The 24,819-nt window shown below is 44.1% G+C and overlaps 1 protein-coding gene across 1 annotated transcript in view; it reads right to left on the reverse strand.

Moving 5' to 3' along the window:
* Positions 1-24,819, reverse strand: part of dusp22a (dual specificity phosphatase 22a) — a 201,623-nt gene that overhangs the window by 118,271 nt on the left and 58,533 nt on the right. The window contains exon 4 of the mRNA XM_072279193.1: positions 22,039-22,121. Coding sequence (XP_072135294.1) covers positions 22,039-22,121 — 83 coding nt within the window. The remainder of the gene's footprint in view (positions 1-22,038; positions 22,122-24,819) is intronic.

The raw sequence follows: 24,819 nt of genomic DNA on the forward strand, positions 1-24,819 counted from the left end.
TACTGTGCTGTACTATTCTATGTTCTATAATCCAAGGACAACACACACACATGAGGTGACACTGAAAAAAATACTGTCCATATACTAACTGACAAAGTAACTTTTCTTTAAAAATGAACCTTGGTTGTGACATGACCTGAAACATTAACTCTCCACTTCCCTCCTGCAGAAGCTGCCTGACCTGCTGAGTACTTCCCACCGTTGTTGATTTGCTCCAGTTTCCAGCATCTACAGTTCTGTGTGGTTCCACTTTGCTAGTCCACTGGGAAGTCAGGCATGCTGACAGCAGGATGAATAGGAAAACAATCATTGGTCACACCCCAGTTCGCAACCAAAAGAATTCCTTACCCCAAAAGCATGCTAAAATTACTTGAAATACAACATTTTAGATGTGGGGGTCAGGACTATTGGCAGTCAGAATTCCGTAATGCTGCGAAACTTGGATATTAATGTTAATTTGAAAACAAAGTCAGCAGCCAGTAGAGTTGATAGAATTTCTCCAATTTTCAATTATAAATGGGGCTCATTTAATTTCTTTACAATGCAGTACAGAAAAGAGAAAACCGCAACCAGCCTGAACCTAAGTCTCAAACATTTCTACCCCTTTTCCCTGAATGTTGACATGGCAACAGAAATTCTATTACTTTATAAATACCCCCATATATTACCTTAGCACCTCACCATCACTAACCCAGGACCCAAAGCATAAATCATCTGCACTACAACACGTCACAAATCAGTTTCTTTCTCTCTCCTGCACTCATACATATGTCTTTATTTCAGTTTCTTTTTCCTGTGGTATCTGAAATACTCCACAGAGCCGGCTTAGCAAAAATCAAACTGATTTTCCATCAAGAAGCATTCCACACGAAGGCAAGTTTCCAACTGAAAAAATAAATGAATTTTGCCAACACTAGCAAACCATTAAAAAGAAGAAATTGACATTAATAACACCCCCCCAGAGGAGTTACCGGACCCAGCAAGACAAGGGAGCTGTATTTGAAGTGGGAGAGCCTCAGTTAAGTCTCTGTCACTGAACATTAATCAGGAGGTTTGGCTGCTCGGAGACAGGATTCTTCACTGAGGAAAGTGCTTTCAAAAGCCGCCGAGTTGGGGTGTCTATTCAGGAGGACCTATCAAGGAGTAATGTGGGCACGTGGCCAAGTGGTTAAGACATTGGACTAGCGACCTGAAGGTCGTGAGTTCGAGCCCCAGCCGAGGCAACGTGTTGTGTCCCTGAGCAAGGCACTTAATCACACATTGCTCTGCGACGACACTGGTGCCAAGCTGTATGGGTCCTAATGCCCTTCCCTTGGACAACATCGGTGTCGTGGAGAGGGGAGTCTTGCAGCATGGGCAACTGCTGGTCTTCCATACAACCTTGCCCAGGCCTGGACCCTGGAGAGTGAAGACTTTCCAGGTGCAGATCCATGGTCTCACAAGACTAACAGATCAAGGAGGTAGATACATTTCTGATTGATCAGGGCATTGAGAGCTACAAGGAACTGGCACCAAAGTGGAGATAACACCTGAAATCGGAAATGGAACAATTCATTGCAGTCACATGTACCGAAATAGTGTAAAACTTGTCCTTTTCACACAGATTCTATCATGACACAGTGCGTTGTGGTGGTACAAAATTAAAATAATAACAGAATGCCCAATAAGGTGTAACAGCTACAAAGAAAGTGCAGTGCAGGTAAATAATAAGGTGCAAGATTATAACAAAATGGTTCAAAGTTCAAAGTGAAGTTATTATCAATGTGTGCAAATGATAGAACAGTGGTCCGCAACCTCCAGGCCGCGGGCCAATACCGGGCCACGAAGCATGCAGGGATACAGCGGTAGCCGGAACGCACCCAGCACATCTTTAAGAAAAAAGCCGAAATAAGCAAGCTAATTAATTAGATGCCGCCCGGCACGTAAATGTCGGCCCAGATCAGAGCCGACGCAATCGGCAATCTGGCTGATCTCCCATTGGTCCTGTTACAGTTACTCGTCTATAGATTTACTGAGTAGGCCCACAAGAAGACAAATCTCAGGGTTGTATATGGTGACATTTTTGCACTTGGATAATAAAAATGATCTTGAACTTTGAACCATATATATACCACCCTGAAATTTATTTTCTTGTGGGAATTCATAGCAGAGCAAAGAAGTACAACAGAATCAATGAAAAGCTGCACACGAAGACTGACAACCAATATAGAAAAGACAAACTGTGCAAATAATAATATTGATAAATAAATAATACTGAGAACATGAGTTGTAGAGTCTGAAAGTGAGCCCATAGGTATATTGTAAGGTCAAGTGCATCTTATCATACATGGTTCGAATTTATCCTTGAATCCGGGGCAGATGTGCCATGATCGTACTGAATGGGCGGGGGAGGGCGGTGAACAGACTTCAGGGGCTGGGTAGCTCCTCTTCTCCTTTGTGTCTCATGTCCCGTGTGAAGTGCACGCTTGCAACACTTCACCTGTAATATGAGAAGGTTAAATTTCCAGCTTTGTATTATTGCCATTTGTGGACACACCCAGAACCTACAGATGCATCACTTCTGTGTTAGATAATGATTTTTACTTCATTATAGCCAATCCTTCCAGTCAAAATGAAATCCATGACAAACAGGGTGCTCAGTTAATGCATAAACAACATAAGGTACGAAAATGGAGAGTGGAGAGAAGACATTCGAGGAAAGTGAAGAGAGAAACAGAAGAGTTGGAAAAAAGGAGAAGGGAGAAGGAGAGGGAGATGAGGGAAGGGTATGACTGGAGGAGAGTGAGGGGAGGGAGAGAGAAGAGCAAAATGAGGGGAGGGAGGGAGTGGAGAAGACTGAGGGGAGAGAAAAGATGGGAAGGGGAATGAGCAGAGAGGGGAGGGATGCACAGAGAAGGAGTGAGGGGATACAATCAAGAGAGCAAAGAATGGCAAGAGAGACGGGAAGAGAGTAAGAGGGGGAGCATGATGTAAGGGAAAGAGGAATGAGCAAAAGAGGAGAGAGGGTGAAACGAGGCAGGAGGGGTGAGGAATCAGGGAAAGGAGGGGAGGGAGTGCAGCAGCAAGAGAGTGGGATGAACAAGGAGAGGGGGGAGAAAGGGCTTTATTGCATGGAACAGAGGTAGATGCAGAATCAACTGCAGCATTGAAAAGAGGTCTGGAGAAACACATGGATGAGAGAGGTCTAAAGGGCTATGCTGGGTGTGGGTAGCTGGAACTAGGAAGTAAAACAGGTAAGCACAGACTAGGTGGGTTAAGGGGCCTGTTTCTGAGCGGTCACTCAATGACTCTATAAAGGGAGCAAGGAAAGAGCACAAGATTGATTTATGAATCAGAAGCAGGCCAGTCAGCCCATCAGGGTCATCCCAGCTCTGACTGACCGATCACATCAATCCAATTCCCCCTCTCATTTTTCTGCAGTCCTGCAGATTTCTCTCTCTCTCTCCCCCCCACCTTTCCCTCTCCTGCTCCCCTCTCCCTCTCTACTTCTCTACCTGCCCACCTCAAATTTTGATTGGTTCTCTGCCACTGACACCCTCAAGTGCAGTTACTAATTCGCCTTTGGAATGTGGGGAGAAACCAGACACCAAGCGAAAACTCGCAAAGTGCAAGGAACTGACAGAACCTGTCAGGTCACATCACTGGCTATTGCCCAACTGGGAGAGAAAGAGGAGACAGGAGAGGGTGAGGTGGTGAGGGCTGGGGGAGCTAAACCAGGCCAGAGGCCAAGGGTGGGAAATTGAGGCATGAGGGAAAGAGAGAGAGAAAAGGAGGTACGAGACGGAGTGGGGGATGTGGGGGAGAGGAGCGATGACAGGGGGAAGAGTGAGAGAGTGAGGTATAAGAAGAAGCGAGAGAGCAAGTTGTGCAAGGGGAAAAGGAGAAGTGGAAGAGAAGACAATGCAGGGATGTGTGAGGAGGAGAAGGAGGAGGAGAGGTGGGGAGAGGAAAATGGAAGAGGAGGAAAGATGAGAGAGTGGGAGGGAGTGGAGAAAAGGGGATAAACAAGAGGGGAGAAATATTAAGAAGGGAGAAAGGGCAAGAGAAGGGAGGTGAAAGAGAAGAAAGAAAGGGGAAGAAGGGGGTGAAGGAGTGGAGCAGCAATGAAAGGGAAGTGAAGTGAGGAATTGATTGGGAGAAAAGATACAAGACAGAAAAACAGAAAAGGGCAACAGGGAGAGAGGAGTGATGTGGAGGGAAAGGGAGGATGGGAAGAGAGAGAGCCCAAGAGCAAGGAGAGGGGAGAAATGAAGGAAACACTGCTGGACATAATTCACTTCAAAACATCTTCTGCTGATGTCTACTTGTTATTTTCCTAAAGTATTTCTACTTTTCTACTTGTACCATTGCTCATTCTGATCCAATTCAGAAACATTAATCTAAATTAATTTCAGTCGCTTGCTGTTATGAAGAGTAGAGTTGTTCATTGGACAGTTTCAGACCACCCACCTGGCCTGCCCTCTGGTTTGTCAGACAGGACAGGAAAATTGTGTAGACAGCGTCATAATTAAACTGTTTACATGAGCCTGATTCAAATTAATTTGCTTCTGGTTTTGCTTGTGACCGGTTCCAGGAAGTGGGAGGGTTTGCTCCAATCAAACATTGCGAAAATTAATTCGCACACTTGGTGTCGTCCACTTGATTCAATACAGCTGTACGCTTGCATGGATTGGACAGGGCTTTCGAAACCTGACACCGTAGGGACTTTCAGGCAGCCTGTAATACATCACAAGTAATTCCACACTGGCACTGTTGGCCGTGGAGTACACAGCCGTGTACTGTAAAGCACTGTATACTGTAGCACCAGAGAATCAAAGAGCACAGAAAACACCCTCCATCACATCCAGTCCGTGCCAAGCAATTATTCTGCCTGCTCCCATCGACCGGCACCTGGACCATAGCCCTCCATAACCCTCTCATCCATGTACTTAACCAAACTTCTATTAAATGTTGCAATCAAAAGCAGCATCCACCTCCTTCCACACTCACACCACCCCCTGAGTGAAGAAGCTCCCCCTCATGTTCCCCTTAAATATTTCAGCTTTCACCCTTAACCTATGACCACTAGTTCTCGTCTTACCCAGCCTCTGCGGGAAAAGCCTGCTTGCATTTACCCTATCTAAACCCTCATAATTTTCTATGTCTCTATCAAATCTCCTTTCATTTTCCTCCTGGGAAAAATGACCTAGTCAACCTTTATCTAGAACTCAGGTAAACGTTATATGGTATTCAGGGTGGCAGGGTGGAAATATGTCTCTGCCAAAGGAGGTGTAAGACACTCCTTCCTTCCGCTAGCCTGCAGGTCACCCTTCAGCAAGATGTAGCACCTGCTTAGCCAGATGTAGCACCCCCCCCACCCACCAATCAGGCTCACGTGAAGACATGGCGCGCGCGCGCACACGCACACACACACACACACACACACCTTTCACCACTAGCGCACAAAGGAATTTAAACTGCGCACAAAAGGTTGTCAACTTTCACGATTGCACACAATCACATTTCCTTTTCCGGTTTCTGATGCAGATAGTGTCAACGACATGAAGTTTGCGATCATTTGCCTGCAGATTTTAGTATGAACTTATTTATATTGTTCTTATTGAAGAAATTATTGATTCACTATGTCAAATTCCAAAGAAGTAAAGGGTGTGAAGTGCAATTCATTTAAAGTGGAATGGCTTAATGAAACAGTAGAAACAGCTACACCACAAGCTCATGAGGTCAGGAACATGCAGCCACAAAAAATATTTCTGTACAAAACAGAAACTGATGTTACCTGCATGTGTCGTCACAATGCAAAAGTTACGAGTGGGAAGGAATAGTGAGATATTTGGAACTTGACTTTTTAAAGCGTCGTTTAGCAAGCAAATCACATGTAGGTGGTGTGCAAAAGCTCCGGTGAGAAAATCCTTCATTACCCGCGACTAGCCTGCGGCATATGTCCTGTGCGAGTGCAGATGAACAAGAGTGAAAACGATCAAACCCAGAGGAGGCCAAAGTTCTTATTGATAGTGACTTATTTCTTTTAAACAATAAACAACAAACTGGACTTGGTGGTTTATTATCCTTAGAATAGCTTCAGGTTTACTTCCACGTAAAAATTCAGTGCGCACCTGTTGTTGTCACTGGACAAAAATTGAACAACACAGGATTTCTGCACTCAAATTAGAGGGAACATTGCTGCAAAGTATTGATAACAGCTGAGGTCACAAGTCTTGTAAAGACACTGCCCCAAAGAAGGCAATGGCAGACCAATTCTGTAGAAAGATTTGCCAAGGACTATCATGGTCATGGAAAGACAATGCAACACACACAAGATGCTGGAGGAACTCGGCAGGCCAGGCAGCGTCTATGTGGAAAAGAATAAACAGGATTGATAAAAGGTCTTTGCCTGAAACGTTACCTGGCCTACTGAGTTCCTCCAACATTTTGTGTGCAGTGCTTGGATTTCCAGCATCTGCAGATCTTCTCTTGTTTGGGATGGAAAGACCGTGATCATCTACGTCATACGACACAGCACATTATGAGCAAAAGAACGAAAGGTGCTCAAAATCCTCCAGTAATTAGGGCTGAACTTGGTGCCCACTGAGAGATTCTAGATACTTATTTATGCTTGAAACAATCAAAGCAAGAAAATAAATAAAGGAGTGTGAACAAGCCAGAGTCAGGTTCATAGGAAAGCCTATTTTATTTCAGCTGCTCTATACAACTACAATCTACCTAATCCCACCGCCAGCCCTGCATCCACTGCCCTGTTTTTCACTTCTCAGATGAGTTTGGCCAGGGATGAATTTTCCTCCACTAGAATACAGAATAGCACACACAGGAACAGGGCCATTTGTCCGCGATGTGTGTGACTACCATGACTCAAAATTAAACTAAACCTATCTGCCTGCACCTGATCCATATCACTCCATTTGCTCTCTCTGTTCACGTGCCCGTCTAAATGACTCTTAAATGTCCTCACCACCCATGGCAGCCCCCTGCCACTCTCAAACGAGAGAAAGGTTGCAGACGCTGGAAATCAAGGTAATACACAGAAACAGCTGGAAGAACTCAGCAGGCCAGGCCACATCTGAGGAAAAGAGTAAACAGTCGACGTCACGGACCTACCACTCTCTGTGTTCTTCCCCTCACCATACATCGCAGATTCCAGTCCCTCACTGCATAAAGATCTTTCTCACCTCATCACTTTTGACTCTTTTGCCAATGTGTACACTTCTCTCAGCCTCAGTAAAGCAGCCAGCATAATCAAAGACCCATCCCACCCTGGACATTCTTTCTTCCTTCCCCCTCCCGTCTGGCAGTTGGTGCAAAAGTCTGAAAGTACATACCACCCAGTACAAGGACAGCTTCTATAAAAATGGTTAATGGAACTCTTATACAACAAGGTGGACTCCTGATCTCACAATCAACCTTCTCACAGCCTTGCATCTTATTATCTACCTGTACTGCTCTTTCTCTGTAATTGTGACACTCTATTCTGCATTCTGTTATTGCTTCTCCCATATGCTACCTCACTGTACCGATCCAATGAAATTATCGTCATTTTCAGAAATCCGTACTTCCTGCATGCAAAACAAAGTTTTTCATTATATCTTTGTATCTACGACAATAGTAAGCAAATTTGCCAATTTATCACCTGTGTTCTCTGGTTCTTGACCTTTCATCAGCAAGCACCTTTTCTCTCTCTATACTCCATCAAAAAGATGATGTGTGTTGGTGCGTGGCCAAGTGGTTAAGGCATCGGTCTGTGATCTGAAGGTCGCTAGTTCGAGCCTCAGCTGAGGCAGCGTGTTTTTTGTCCTTGAGCAAGGCACTTAATCACACATTGCTCTGCGATGACACCGGTGCCAAGCTGTATCGGCCCTAGTGCCCTTCCCTTGGACAACATCGGTGGTGTGGAGAGGGGAGACTTGCAGCATGGGCAACTGCTGGTCTTCCATACAACCTTGCCCAGGCCTGCACCCTGGAAAACCTTCCAAGGCGCAAATCCATGGTCTCATGAGACTATGGATGCCAATAAACTCCATCAAAGTCTTTTGTAATTTTAAATAGCCCAGTCAAATACCCTCACGGGAAGGTCAAGAGGGAGGTTCCAGACAAAGAGAGATCCAACAAGGACCTAAAAGTGTGGAGCTGCCAGGGTCAGGAAGCTCCAGATGGCATCACAGGTACTCATAAGCCTCTCCTCAATGACAAGGTGACAATCTTCAAAGAAAGCAAAATGGATATTGTGCCCTGTACAAGTTGCATTTACTTCATGCCAATCATTAAACTATCAGTGCTTCCAGCATCAGTACAACTAATGAAATAGTGTGGAACTATAATCACAAGTGTAGGAAATCCATTTTTGCATCGGAAAATCCAAAAATGTGATAGTGGCAAGATAATCTGACTTTGAGATATTGAGTCATGGAATCACACAAGACAGAAAGAGAACGTTGACACACTGTGTCCATGCTGGCCATCAACCATTCATTGACACTGTTGCCATTGATATCGATATGAGTTTATTATAGTCACATGCACATGCACCGGTGACCCCTGTTTCCATCCGGGGGGGGGGTGTTAGTGTGGACATGGTGGAGGATTACAAATACCTGGGGATACAAATTGACAATAAACTGGACTGGTCAAAGAACACTGAGGCTGTCTACAAGAAGGGTCAGAGCCGTCTCTATTTCCTGAGGAGACTGAGATCCTTTAACATCTGCCGGACGATGCTGAGGATGTTCTACGAGTCTGTGGTGGCCAGTGCTATCATGTTTGCTGTTGTGTGCTGGGGCAGCAGGCTGAGGGTAGCAGACACCAACAGAATCAATAAACTTATTCGTAAGGCCAGTGATGTTGTGGGGATGGAACTGGACTCTCTCATGGTGGTGTCTGAAAAGAGGATGCTGTCTAAGTTGCATGCTATCTTGGACAATGTTTCCCATCCACTACATAATATACTGGGTGGGCACAGGAGTACATTCAGCCAGAGACTCATTCCACCAAGATGCAACACAGAGCATCATAGGAAGTCATTCCTGCCTGTGGCTATCAAACTTTACAACTCCTCCCTTGGAGGGTCGGACAACCGGAGCCAATAGGCTGGTCCTGGACTTATTTCCATCTGGCATAATTTACATATTATTATTTAATTATTTATGGTTTTATATTGCTATATTTATACTCTATTCTCAGTTGGTGCAACTGTAACAAAACCGATTTTCCCTTGGGATCAATAAAGTATGTCTATCTATCTATCTATGCATATAGTGAAAAGCTTGTCTTGCATACTGTTCAGACAGATCAAATCATTACACAGTGCATTGACGTAGAATAGGGTCAAACAATAGAGTGTAACAGCTACAGAGAAAGTGCAGTGTGGTAAACAATAAAGAGCAGGATTATAATGATGTAGATTGAGTAGTCAAGAGTACATCTTATTGTACTAGGAAACCATTTAGTATTCTTATCACAGCAGGATCGAAGCTGTTCATGAGGGGATGGGTGGTCTCTTTCAGTGCTTGTTCATTCAACTGGTCCAAGATGTTTTCAGGATGCCCTTACATCCAGATGGCAACAGAAATGCAAACTAATGGAGATACAGGAGATTGCAGATGCTGGAAGGAGAAGCAAAAAATAACAAACACCATGTCCCCATATGGGTCCATGCTCTACCGTCCTCACCTATCGGACTTGTTTACCTTCATATCCCCGGTTCTATAACGCATCCCTGTGTAGGGGAGTGTTGGTAGGAGCATCTGGAGGAGTTGATAGGAACGTGGTCAGCATATAATGAGCTGGAGAAAGACTGGTGTCAAAATGGGTGCTTGGTGATCGGTGCAGAGTAAGTGGTGCAGAAGGCCTTTTTAGGTACTGTATCTCCCGGATTCAAGGAGAAACGACAAGAGATCATTTACAACAAGACACTTTTCTTGAGCTTTAATTTGGCTTTTAGTTTAGAACATAGAACACAGAATTTACTGCCGAGGAACAGGCCCTTCGGCCCTTAATGCTGTGCTAAACTAATTACATTAGTAATTCAATACCCAACTAAACTAATCCCTTCTGCCTTTACAATCTCCACCTCCTTCCATTTCTTTCATTCATGTATCCATCTAAGAGCCTTTCCGCAACTCTATTGTATTCTCTTCTTTTGTTAACAATACTCAGCGGCCACTTTATAACACTATACACATGCACATTAATGCAAATATTTAATCAGCCAATCAAGTGGTAGTCATGGTCAGGATGTTCAGCCCAAACATCAGAATGGGGAAGAAATGTGATCCAAGTGATTTTGGCTGTGGAATGTGGAATATCCAAAACTGCTAATCTCCTGGGATTTTCACACACAACTGTTCTAGAGATTACAGAGAATGGTACGAAAAGCAAAAAACACCCAGTGAGAAACAGTCCTGTCAGAGAAAATGCCTTGTTTATGAGAGAGGTCAGAGGAGAATAGCCAAACTGCTTCAAGCTGACAGGAAGGTGATAGTAACTCAAATAAACACATGTTACAATACTAAGAGTTTCTATTAAACAAGCACATCAAATCTTGAAATGGATGGCCTACAGCAGCAGACCACAAACATAAACTTATTGGCCACTTTATTAGGTACAGAATAAAGTAGGCACTGAGAGTACATTAGTGATCAGATAGAGTCATAGAATACCACAGCTCAGAAACAGGCCCTCCAGTTCATCTAGTCCATGCTGAACCTTTAATCTGCCTAGTCCCATTGACCTGCTTCCAGACCTTAGCCCTCCATACCTCTTACAGCCATGTACCTGTCCAAATTTCTCGTAAATGTTGAAATCGAACCCACATCCACCAGTTGTGTTGGCAGGACATTCGACATTCTCACCATCCTCTGAGTGAAGAAGATCCGCTTCATGCTCCCCTTATACATTTCACCTTTCACCTTTAACCCATGTCTTCCGGTTGTAGTCTCACCCAATCTCAGTGGAAAAAGCCTGTTTGCATTTACCTATATGTACCCCTGATAATTTTGTTTACTACTATCTATTTTTGTGGGCCGAAGGGCCTGTATTGTGCTATAGGTTTTCTATGTTTTTCTATTCTCCCCTCAATCTTCAATATGCCAGGAAATAAAGTCCTATCTACTCAACCTTTCCCTATAACTCAGATCCTGAAATCATGCAACATCCTTGTAAATTTTCTCTGAACTCTTTCAATCTTTGCGGATGACATGAAGCTGGGCGGCAGTGTTAGCTGTGAGGAGGATGCTAAGAGGATGCAGGGTGACTTGGATAGGTTAGATGAGTGGGCAAATTCATGGCAGATGCAATTTAATGTGGATAAATGCGAGGTTATCCACCTTGGTGGCAAAAACAGGAAAACGGATTATTATCTGAATGGTGGCCGATTAGGAAAAGGGGAGGTGCAACGAGACCTGGGTGTCATTATACACCAGTCATTGAAAGTGGGCATGCAGGTACAGCAGGCGGTGAAAAAGGCGAATGGTATGCTGGCATTCATAACAAGAGGATTCGAGTACAGGAGCAGGGAGGTACTACTGCTGTTATACAAGGCCTTGGTGAGACCACACCTGGAGTATTGTGTGCAGTTTTAGTCCCCTAATCTGAGGAAAGACATTCTTGCCATAGAGGGAGTACAAAGAAGGTTCACCAGATTGATTCCTGGGATGGCAGGACTTTCATATGATGAAAGACTGGATCAACTAGGCTTATATTCGTTGGAATTTAGAAGACTGAGGGGGGATCTTATTGAAACGTATAAAATCCTAAGGGGATTGGATAGGCTAGATGCAGGAAGATTGTTCCTGATGCTGGGGAAGTCCAGAACAAGGGGTCACAGCTTGAGGATGAAGGGGAAGCCTTTTAGGACCGAGATTAGGAAAAACTTCTTCACACAGAGAGTGGTGAATCTGTGGAATTCTCTGCCACAGGAAACAGTTGAGTCCAGTTCATTGGCTATATTTAAGAGGGAGTTAGATATGGCCCTTGTGGCTAAAGGGATCAGGGGGTATGGAGGGAAGGCTGGTACAGGGTTCTGAGTTGGATGATCAGCCATGATCATACTGAATGGCGGTGCAGGCTCGAAGGGCTGAATGGCCTGCTCCTGCACCTATTTTCTATGTTTTATTTGCATCTTTTCCTGTAGGTAGGTGACCAAAACTGCACACAATACTCCAAATTAGGCCTCACCCACATCTTTATACAATTTCAACATATATCCCAACTCCTATACTCAATACCTTGATTTCTGAAGGCAAATGTGCCAAAAGCTTTCTTTAATTCCCTGTGGTGCCACTTTCAAGGAATTATGGATCCCTTCCTTCTATTGCACTCCTCAGTGCCCTATCACTCAGTATGTAAGTCCTACTTTGGCTTGTCCTCCCAAAGTGCAACAGAACACACTTGTCTGCATTCAATTCCATCTGCCATTTTCAGCCTATTTTCCAGCTAGTCCGGCTCCCACCTCAAGCTTTGATAGTTTACCTCGCTGTCTACTACACCCTCAATCTTGATGTCATCTGTAAATTTGCTAATCCAGTTAACCACATTATCATCCAGATTATTGATATAGGTGACAAACAACAACACACCAGCACAGATACCCACGGCACTCCACTACTCACAGGCCTCCACTCAGAGAGGCAACCATCTACTACCGCTCTCTGGCTTCTGCTGCAAAGCCAATGTCTAGTCTAATCTAATTTACAGCTTCTTCTTGAATGCCAAGCGACTACGCCTTCTTGATCAAACTCCCACATGCGACCTTGTCAAGGGCCATGCTAACGTTCATGTAGACAGCATCCACTGCCGTGCCCTCATCAGCTTTCCTGGTGACTTCCACAAAAAGCACTGTAAGATTGGTTAGACATGACCTACCATGCACAAAGCCACATTGACTACCTGTAATAACTCCCTGTCTATCCAAATATTTACATATCTAGTCCCTTAGAACAGCTTCCAGTAACTTTCCCACTATTGATGTCAGGCTCACCAGACTATAATTTTCTGGCTTATTTTTAGAGTCTTTCTTAAACAACAGAACAACTTTAGCTATCCTCCAATCCTCCAAATCCTCACCTATGGCAAAGGATGTTTAAATATCTCCGCCAGCGCCTCGGCAATTTCCTCACTTGCCTCCACAAGGTCAAAGGGAACACCTTGTCAGGCCCTGTGGATTTATCCACCCTAATTTGTCTCAAGACAGCAAACACCTCCCCTTCGGTCATCTGAAAAGGGTCCGTGACCTCACTGCTACTTCTATAGACTCTGTGACCGTCTCCCAAGTCAATACAGACAGAAAAAATCCATTAATAATCTCCCCCATCCCTTCTGGCTCTAGACATAGATTACAACCCCAATTTTCCACAGGGCCAATTCTGTCCCTTGTTATCCTTTTGCCCCTAATATATCTGTAGAAGCTTTTGCGATTCTCCTTCACCTTGTCTGCTCAAGCAACCTCTATTTTAGCCCTTCTGATTTCCTTAAGTATTCCCTTGCATTTCTTATACTCCTCAGCTATCTCATTTGTTCCCACCAGCTTATGTCTGCTTTTTCTTAACCCAGGCTTCAATATCTCTCAAAAACCAAGTTTCCCTAAATCTGTTATCCTTGCTCTTTATTCTGACAGGAACAGACAAACTCTATGCTCTCAAAATAGCACTTTTGAAGGCCTCCCAATTATGGAGTACACCTTTGCCAGAAAACAACCTGTCCTAATCCACATGTGCCAGATCCTCTCTGATACCATCAAAACGCTCAACTAATCTAATCACTTCTGCCTACAAAATCTCTATATCCTCCCATTTACTGCACATTCATGTGCCTATCCAGGAAAATCTTGGTACCTCTATTATACTTGCATATTTTGTAAACTATTTTTATCAGATTCTACAACTGACAAACTTCTATAGATGTGCAGTGGAGAGTATACTAACTGGTTACATCATGTCCTGGTAATGGAGCACCAATGCACTTTTATGGAAAATCCTATAAAAGGTAGTGGATACAGCGAGGCCTGTCACGGGTAAAGCTCTCCATACCTTTGAGCACATCTAAAAGGATGCTGTTGCAGGAAGACAGCATCCATCATCAAGGACTCTCATCACCCAGGCCATGCTCCCTTCTCACTGCTGCCATCAGGAAGGAGGTACAGGAGCCTCAGGACCCACACTATCGGTTCATGTACAGTTATTACCCCACAACCATGAGACTCTTGAACCACAGGGGATAACTTCACTCACCCCAGACACTGAAATGTTCCCACAAACTATTAACTCACTTCTGGCCTCTCCTTCACATGTTCTACCAGTCTGTTTTCACCAGGACAGTCTTCTATCTGGTGGTGTGCTGGGGCAATGGCATCAACACAGGTGATACCAACAGGCTCAATAAACTGATTAGGAAGGCTGACTCAGTTATAGGAGTCAAACTGGACACACTGGAGGCTGTGGTGGAACAAAGGAAGGGGAGGTGGGGCATTAGCGGAAGTTAGAGAAGTCAATGTTCATGCCACCAGGTTGGAGGCTACCCAGACGGAATATAAAGTGTTGTTCCTCCAGCCTGAGTGTGGCTTCATCTTTACAGTAGAGGAAGCCATGGATAGACATATCAGAATGGGAAAGGGACGTGGAATTAAAATGTGTGGCCACTGGGAGATCCTGCTTTCTCTGGCGGACAGAGCATAGGTGTTCAGTGAAACGGTCTCCCAGCCTGTGCCGGGTTTCGCCAATATATAGAAGGCTGCATCGGGAGCACCAAACTCAGTATATTACCCCAGCCGACTCACTGGTGAAGTGTCGCCTCACCTGGAAGGACTGTCTGGGGCCCTGAATGGTGGTGAGGGAGGAAGTGTAAGGGCATGTGTAGCACTTGTTCCGCTTACAAGGATAAGTGCTGGGAGGGAGATCAGTGGGAAGGGATGGGGAGGACGAATGGACAAGGGAGTCGCGTAGGGAGCGATCCCTGCGGAAAGCAGACGGTGGGGGGGGGGGAGGGAAAGATGTGCTTAGTCGTGGGATCCCGTTGGAGGTGGCGGAAGTTAAGGAGAATTATATGTTGGACCCGGAGGGCTGGTGGGGTGGTATACAACCTGTGAATCGGCTGGGGTGATATATTGTGTCCTGTGCTCCCGATGCGGCCTTCTATATATTGGCGAGACCCGACCATATAACCATATAACCATATAACAATTACAGCACGGAAACAGGCCATCTCGGCCCTTCTAGTCTATGCCAAACTCCTACTCTCACCTAGTCCCACCAACCTGCACTCAGCCCATAACCCTCCATTCCTTTCCTGTCCAAATAGCTGGCCAATTTAACTTTAAATGACAACATCAAACCTGCCTCAACCACTTCTGCTGGAAGCTCGTTCCACACAGCTACCACTCTCTGAGTAAAGAAGTTCCCCCTCATGTTACCCCTAAACTTTTGCCCTTTAACTCTCAACTCATGTTCTCTTGTTTGAATCTCCCCCACTCTCAATGGAAAAAGCCTATCCACGTCAACTCTATCTACCCCCCCTCATAATTTTAAATACCTCTATCAAGTCACCCCTCAACCCTCTATGTTCCAAAGAATAAAGACCCAACTTGTTCAACCTTTCTCTGTAACTTAGGTGATGAGACCCAGGTAACATTCTAGTAAATCTTCTCTGTACTCTCTCTATTTTGTTGACATCTTTCCTATAATTCGGTGACCAAAACTGTACACAAAACTCCAAATTTGGCCTCACCAATGCCTTGTACAATTTCAACATTACATCCCAACTCCTATACTCAAACGCTCTGATTTATAAAGGCCAGCATACCAAAAGCTTTCTTCACCACCCTATCCACATGAGATTCCACCTTCAGGGAACTATGCACCATTATTCCTAGGTCCCTCTGTTTTACTGCATTCTTCAATGCCCTGCCATTTACCATGTATGTCCTATTTTGATCAGTCCTACCAAAATGTAGCACCTCACATTTATCAGCATTAAACTCCATCTGCCATCTTTCAGCCCACTCTTCTAACCGGCCTAAATCTCTCTGCAAGCTTTGGACACCTACTTCATTATCCACAACTCCACCTATCTTAGTATCATCTGCATACTTACTCATCCAATTTACCAACCCATCATCCAGATCATTAATGTATACGACAAATAACATTGGACCCAGTACAGATCCCTGCGGCACAGTCTCCCCAACTCAGGCTGGGAGACCATTTCGCTGAACACCTATGCTCTGTCCGCCAGAGAAAGCAGGATCTCCCAGTGGCCACACATTTTAATTCCACGTCCCATTCCCATTCTGATATGCCTATACAGGGCCTCCTCTACTGTCCAGATGAATCCACACTCAGGTTGGAGGAACAACACCTCATATTCTGTCTGGGTAGCCTCCAACCTGATGGCGTGAACATTGACTTCTCTAACTTCTGTTAATGCCCCACCTCCCCTTCGTACCCCATCCATTATTTATTTATTTATTCTCCTTTTTTTTCCTCTCTCTCTCTCTCTCTCTCTCTCTCTCTCTCTCTCTCCCCCTCTCTCTCTCTCCTTTTTCTCCCTCTGTCCCTCTCACCATACTCCTTGCCCATTCACTTGGCTTCCCCCCTCCTCCTTTCTTTCTCCTGAGGCCTCCCGTCCCATGATCCTCTCCCTTCTCCAGCCTTGTATCCCTTTTGCCAATCAACTTTCCAGCATTTGGCTTTATCCCTCCCCCTCTCGTCTTCTCCTATCATTTCGGATCTCCCCCTCCCCCTCCCACTTTCAAATCTCTTACTATCTCTTCTTTCAGTTAGTCCTGGCGAAGGGTCTTGGTCCGAAACGTCGACTGTACCTCTTCCTATAGACACTGCCTGGCCTGCTGCGTTCACCAGCATTTTTTGTGTATGTTGCTTGAATTTCCAGCACCTGCAGATTTCCTCATGTTTCCCCCCTCCTCTTAGACTGTTTGAGGTAACTTATTTTTATTCTTTCTTACTTCTCCTCTAATATTAGTATATTTGTATATCTGTGCACTTGTAATGCTACTGTGACACTGTAATTTCCTTTGGGATCTGCAGATGCTGGAAAGTGTATGTTGCAAGTTATCTATCTTTCAAGGACTTTTCATCTCATGTTCTCAATATTTATTGTTCATTTATTTATTATTTTTTTCAGTTTGTTGTCTTTTGCACATTTGTCCATCTTGTGGTGTGTGTTTTTTCATTGATTCTATTGTGTTTCTTTGTATTTACTCTGAATGCCCACAAGAAAATGAATCTGAGGGTAGTATATGGTGACACATATGCACTTTGATATTAATTTTGCTTTGAACTTTGTACTTTGAAATTTTGCCATGAAGCTTAGTACTGATTTATTATAAGATTTATCTGTTAGCAGAAGACATGAAACTACACGTCCTGCATTTTCTCACCAACTGTTGATTTGTGCTTCAATACACACTTTCCCCTGCCCCTCCCCACTCATCCAGCTTCACCCTCTCCCAATCTCTTCATAATTCACTGTCACTGCATGACTGACCAGAAGCTCCGTGAGCTTGTGCAGTGAGTGGAGAAGGAACACAGGCTGGGATGAGATGAATTAGCTGCAATAAATCTGTCTGGGGTGCATTAATGGATTGCCACTGGAGCATGCTCGGAGCGGTGCAGATGGCTCAGGTTCCCACGGAGAGACTGGGCAGACTGGTGGAAAGGCAGCAGCTGAGGAAGCAGAAGTTAGCTGAGGTCACAGGCGCCGCAGAGAAAAGAAACAGGACCTTGGCATGATGGCCACGTAGCAGCTTTAAACACAAGAAAGAGGTTGCGATTCCATCGCACTTCTCTATTTCCTCAGAATGCTAAGGAAATTCAGCATGTTCTCATTGACCTTCACCAATTTTTAGGGATGCACCATCGAAGGCATCCTATCCGGATGCTTCACATCCTGGCATGGCAGTGGCTCAGCCCAAGACTGGAAGAAGTTGCAGCGAGTTCTGAATGCAGCCCAGTCCATCATGCAAACCAGCCTCTCCTCCACTGACTCTGTCTACACTTCCCGCTGCCTTAGAGGAACAGCCAACATGATCAAGGACTCCTCCTATCCTAATCATCTTCTCTTCTCCCTGCTGAAATCAGGCGGAAAATACAAAAAGGTTGAGAACATGAATGGCGAGCCTCAAAGGCAGCCTCCACACCACTAACAGGCTATTGAGTGGACTCCTCTTACGCTAAAGGTGAACTCTTAATCTCTCAGTGATCACCACTGCACTTTGTCTACCTGCACTGTACCTTCTCTGTAACTATAACACTATATTCTGCTTTCTTGTTTCCCTTTGTACTCTCTTATTGGATGAAATGATCTTTCAGAATGGCATGTTTTTTTTATTTTTATTTTGATGGGAGTTCGGTGAAACCCTCTCACGGCCCCCTCTTTGTGATCTCTGCTGCCCTCTGACTCTTCGATCATCTGCTCACCCAGACCAGCTACCACAGCCTCGCATCCTTCCTAGGAACTTGTCATCACTCTTCCACCAATCAGCTTCCCCATTCTTCACTTCACCCCTCCCCCTCACCCAGTTTCACCTATCACCTGCTATCTTGTACTTCTTCCTCCCCCACTCCCCCCCCACCTTTTTATTCTGACTTCTTTCCCCTTCCTTTCCAGTCCTGAAGAAGGGTCTCGGACTGTCTACTCTTTTCCATAGACGCTGCCTGACCTGCTGAGTTCCTCCAGCATTTTGTGTGTGATGCTTTTTACTACATTTTGGCACATGCGACAATAACAAACCAATCGCCAATGACCGTTTACAACTTCAGGAAGTCCAACATGAGGTCACTGTTTTAAGGAAAGGAATGCAGCAGGGAATTTACAATGCAATAATGATGAGAGTCATGGAGTCATGGAACACTACAGTACGGAAACAAGTCTGTACCAAACTATCATTCTGCCTAGTCCCATCGACCTGCACCCATCCATGGTCCTCCTTACTCCTCCCATCCATGTACTTACCTAAACCTCTCTTAAATGTTGAAATCGAGCTTGCATGCACCACTTCCGCTGGTAGCTCGCCACATATTCACATCTCCCTCTGAGTGAAGAGCTTCCCCCTCACGTTCCCCTTAAACATTTCACCTTTCACCCTTAATGTCATGTAACTTCATACACCAAACTAATTCAAAGGAGGACATGGGAGTCCAAAATGCGAGTCTAACTTTGAGTTTGCTTTATTGTTTACCAAACATGTATCGTTTGGTAGTGTGATGATGTATGCAATACACGTATTTATACACATAACCCATAATGAATTATTTAAATGAACAAAAATGCTCATTCAGACGATATATATATATATATATACACATACATATACATACATACATATATACACACAAGATTACTCAAATATTACAGAAACATTAAATACACAAAACTTAACCTCTGGTTCTAATCTCACCTAACCCCAGTGGAAAAAGCCTACTTGCATTTACTCATCTAAACCCCTCATAATTTTGTATACCTGGTGTCGATCCAGTGAAAAACATTGGGTAGAGAGTGGGGAAAATTCCCTTGCTCTTCCTTATATTAGTGCCACACAATCTTTTCTATCCAGTTGAGAGAGAGTTTACATCTCACCCAGCACGCCGCAATGCACAAAAAACAACAGTCAAGGGGTTCTTAGCCACTCAGGAGTTGGACTTGAATGCAGGAACCGGTTGCTCAGTGGTTCAGCAGCTCCCAATCACAGCCCACATTATGTCCAGCAAAGTCCTCAGGTTTGTGGCAACTACTCCCTTCCAACAGGCAAACCTTACACTACAAGTTAGACCATAAGACAAAGGAGCAGGAGTCAGCCATTAGGCCCATCGAGTCTGCTCCACCATTTTATCATGAGCTGATCCATTCTCCCATTTAGTCCCACTCCCCTGCCTTCTCACCATAACCTTTGATGCCCTGGCTACTCAGATACCTATCAATCGCTGCCTTAAATACACCCAATGACTTGGCCTCCAGTGCTGCCTGTGGCAACAAATTCCACAGATTCACCACCCTCTGGCTAAAAAAATTTCTTCACATTTCTGTTCTGAATGGGCGCCTTTCAATCCTTAAGTCATGCCCTCTCGTACTAGACTCTCCCATCATGGGAAACAACTTTGCCACATCCACTCTGTCCATGCCTTTCAACATTCGAAATGTTTCTATGAGGTCTCCCCTGATTCTTCTAAAATCCAAGGAATATGGTCCAAAAGCGGACAAACGTTCCTCATATGTTAACCCTCTCATTCCCGGAATCATTCTAGTGAATCTTCTCTGTACCCTCTCCAACGTCAGCACATCCTTTCTTAAATAAGGAGACCAAAACTGCCCATAGTACTCCAAGTGAGGTCTCACCAGTGCCTTATAGAGCCTCAACATCACATCCCTGCTCCTATTCTCTATTCCTCTAGAAATGAATACCAACATTGCATTCGCCTTCTTCACTACCGACTCAACCTGGAGGTTAACCTTAAGAGTATCCTGTACGAGGACTCCTAAGTCCCATTGCATCTCAGAACTTTGAATTCTTTCCTCATTTAAGTAATAGTCTGCCCGCTTATTTCTTCTGCCAAAGTGCATAACCATACACTTTCCAACATTGTACTTCATTTGCCACTTCTCTGCCCATTCTTCCAATCTATCCAAGTCTCTGTGCAGACTCTCCGTTTCCTCAGCACTACCTGCCCCTCCGCCTATCTTTGTATCGTCAGCAAACTTAGCCACAAAGCCATCTATTCCATAATCCAAATCGTTGATGTACAATGTAAAAAGAAACGGCCCCAACACAGACCCCTGTGGAACACCACTGGTAACCAGCAGCCAACCAGAATAGGATCCCTTTATTCCTACTCTCTGTTTCCTGCCAATCAGCCAATGCTCTATCTACGTATGTAACTTTCCCGTAATTCCATGGGCTCTTATCTTGTTAAGTAGCCTCATGTGTGGCACCTTGTCAAAGGCCTTCTGAAAGTCCAAATATACAACATCCACTGCATCTCCCTTGTCTAGCCTACTGGTAATTTCCTCAAAAAATTGTAATAGGTTTGTCAGGCAGGATTTTCCTTTAAGGAATCCATGCTGAGTTCTGCCTATCTTGTCATATGCCTCCAGCTACTCTGTAACCTCATCCTTAACAATCGACTCCAACAACTTCCCAACCACCGATGTCAAGCTAACAGGTCTATAATTTCCTTTTTGCTTCCTTGCCCCCTTCTTAAATAGTGGAGTGACATTTGCAATCTTCCAGTCCTCCGGAACCACGCCAGAATCTATCGACTTTTGAAAGATCATCGCTAATGCCTCCGCAATCTCCACAGCTACTTCCTTCAGAACACGCGGGTGCATTCCATCTGGTCCGGGAGATTTATCTACCTTTAGACTATTCAGCTTCCTGAGTACTCTCTCTCTCGTAATTGTGACTGCGCACACTTCTCTTCCCTGCCACCCTTGAGTGTCCAGTATACTGCTGATGCCTTCCTCAGTGAAGACGGATGAAAAATACTCGTTCAGTTCCTCTGCCATCTCTTTATCTCCCATTACAATTTCTCCAGCATAATTTTCTATCGGTCCTATATCTACTCTCACCTGTCTTTTACTCTTTATATACCTGAAAAAGCTTTTAGTATCCTCTTTGATATTATTTGCTAGCTTCCTTTCATAGTTAATCTTTTCCCTCTTAATGACCTTCTTAGTTTCCTTTTGTAAGGTTTTAAAAACTTCCCAATCCTCTGTCTTCCCACTAATTTTTGCTTCCTTGTATGCCCTCTCCTTTGCTTTAACTTTGGCTTTGACTTCTCTTGTCAACCACGGTTGCATCCTTTTTCCATTCGAAAATTTCTTCTTTTTTGGAATATACCTGTCTTGCATCTTCCTCACTTCTCGCATAAACTGCAGCCACTGCTGCTCTGCCGTCTTTCCCACCCGTGTCCCTTTCCAATCAACTTTGGCCAGTTCCTCTCTCATGCCACTGTAATTTCCTTTACTCCACTGAAATGCCAACACATCAGATTTTGGCATCTTTTGGTGACTGGTGAGGCTTACCTCCAGCACAGGCTTGGCATTGTTGTAAATCGACAGGATGTGCGTGATTCCATTCTTAACCAGATTGTCCTTGTCCTGCGAATCTACAGGTAGGGAGAGGTAACGCAAAGTCCATTTTTATGACGAAGTACCCATGCGAAAAAAAAAACTGTACAGAATGAATTACAATGCTTTAATCTATGTTCTATGTAACTGGAATTACTTACGGTCATTACCCCAATTTGTTTGCAATTTTCCACACACTTGACTTGGGGATTTTCAGCACCATTTTTTATTAAAACTGTTCCATTTTCAACCAGAGTGCATTGAAGGTAACAGCCCAGCGCAGCACATGATACCAAAAAGCTAACTCTAGCACTGGTAAATCCCAATAATGAAGCAGAAATCACTGATGATGCACACGGTAGTTGTCTGCTGTGAAACTGGGATACAGGGTGTTGTTCTGGGTGAGGATTCAGAATGATCCCAATGAAGCTCCCTGCCTAACCCTGACAGAGGACAATGGGCCACTATCCTGTCTTCCTGAAAAAAGGTTCCAAAAATAGATCTAATTCCCTGGAAAGACTGCACAGAAAGCATATTCCCAATCAAGCCCCACCCCAGTATGGAATCTTTATAGGTCTCTGCTTCGTACTGTGTGAAGAATGCTACTCAGTGTTAACAGACAGAACTTATCAGAACACTGCTGGCATTTATCCACAGGCTGACCTTTAACTTCCCCTGTGCACTTCATTATAAATCCCCTGTCTCTGTCTTTCTTTGTAAAAAAAGATGCAAAAATCAACAATTTTCTTTCTGTTCATTTGTCGGTGCTCCTCTCCTGAAGGCACCGATCCTCGGGCATCAGCCAGATTTTGGCACGTCTCACAAGCTTTATGCACAAGCCTACCTTGCCCTTATCTGCCTTTCTTTGAGCATCAATGAAAATGAATCAAAAGTAATAGAAACTGCAAAACGTGGGCTTATCTTATCTGGAGAGTTCAAGACTGACAGATGACTTAATTGAGATGTGTTGAATAATTAAATGGACTGAAACGGAAACTCTTTCCTCTAGAGGAGGTATCCATAGAGGTGGAAATAACTGTTAAAGTTAGAGCTAAGACATTCAGAGATGGGGTCAGACAAAAGGTAGGGACTGCAGTCAATGGAAAATTCCAGACTGAGTCATTTGATATGTAACACTGAGCCCATACGAACATGGGAGCAGAATTAGGCCATTTGGCCCATCAAGTTTGTGCCACCATTTCATCATGGCTGATCTATTATTCCTCTCAATCCCATTCTCTTGCCTTCTCCACATAATTTGTATATAAAGATATGGAAACCAGGGAGTTACGGAAGTCAAGGTACAACTTAGCCATAATCCATCTGAATGATGAAACATGCACAAAGACTAAATGGCCCTCTGCTGTTGCTTTGCATGAATTAGAGTGGGGCAGCAAAGGGAAAGTCAAGTATTGTTAAAGTCTGAGCACTGATTAACATCCTGTCATTTAATCCTGACAGTTACACAATAACACTAAAAATACACACAGGAAATATTGAAAACCTTATGATGTACATGGCAAATTTTCAAGCAGTGAAATATAGTCAAGGAAATGGCTTCTGCCACTGTGTATACACTGAGATTTTTTCCTCAGTGCAGCACTTTCAGGGACAGGGGAAATACACTCAGTGGCCACATTATTAGGTACAAGAGTGGAACCCAGTGCAGTCTTCTGCTGCCTTAGCCTATCCACTTCAAAGTTCGATATATTGTGCATTCAGAGACACCCTTCTGCACGTCACTGTTGTAACGTGTGGTTACTTGCCTGACTGTCGCCTTCCTGTCAGCTTGAATTAGTCTGCCCATTCTCCTGGGACTTCTCTCATTAACAAGACATTTTCATCCAGAGAACTGGCACTCATTAGATGTTTTATTTTTTTCTGCAACAAACTCTAGAAACTGTCATACAGGAAAATCCCAGGAAATCAGCAGTTTCTGAGATACTCAAACCACCCCATCTAGTACCACACTCATTCCACAGCCAAGGTCACTTAGATCACATTTCTTCTCCATTTTGATGGTTGGTCAGAACAACTGAACCCCTTGACCATGTGTGCATGCTTTTATGGATTGGCTGCTACATGTTTGGCTGATCAGATATTTGTATTAAAGAGCTGGTGTACAGGTGTACCTAATAAACTGGCCACTGAGTGTAATTAGTATTGACAGATTATCATGAAATCTGAGAGGTGTTAATGTGTTTGTTGAAACCAGATGTTTAAGTAACATTTAAAACAAGGAGGTAAGTTAACGATTTGGTAAACCTTAATTTGAGGTCCCACCATATTAACAGCCATGGAGTAGATAGATAGATAGTTAGATACTTTATTGATCCCAAAGCAAATTACAATGTTACAGTAGCATTACAAGTGCACAGATATATAGATATTAGAAAAGAAGTAAGAAAGAATATAAAATAAGTTACTTTAAACAGTCTAACAGGAGGAGGTCCCTGGCTATAGGTTTACTCGATATAGAGCTTAATAGAGCCAAGGGTAAGAATGACCTCATATAGCGCTCTCTGGAGAAGCACACTTGTCTTAGTCTATTGCTAAAAGTGCTCTTCTGTTCAACCAAGGTGACATGCAGAGGGTGAGAAACATTGGCCAGAATTGCCAGGGTCCTTTGTTCTACCACAGTCTCCAGTGTATCCAGTTTGACTCCTATAACAGAGCCAGCCTTTCTAGTTGTGGGAGGCTGTTCCATCAGCCAAACTGTTCTAGCAAGGGCAGAGG

This window comes from Mobula birostris, chromosome 15 (assembly GCF_030028105.1).
Source record: "Mobula birostris isolate sMobBir1 chromosome 15, sMobBir1.hap1, whole genome shotgun sequence".
In the NCBI taxonomy this organism is placed as follows: Eukaryota; Metazoa; Chordata; class Chondrichthyes; order Myliobatiformes; family Myliobatidae; genus Mobula; species Mobula birostris.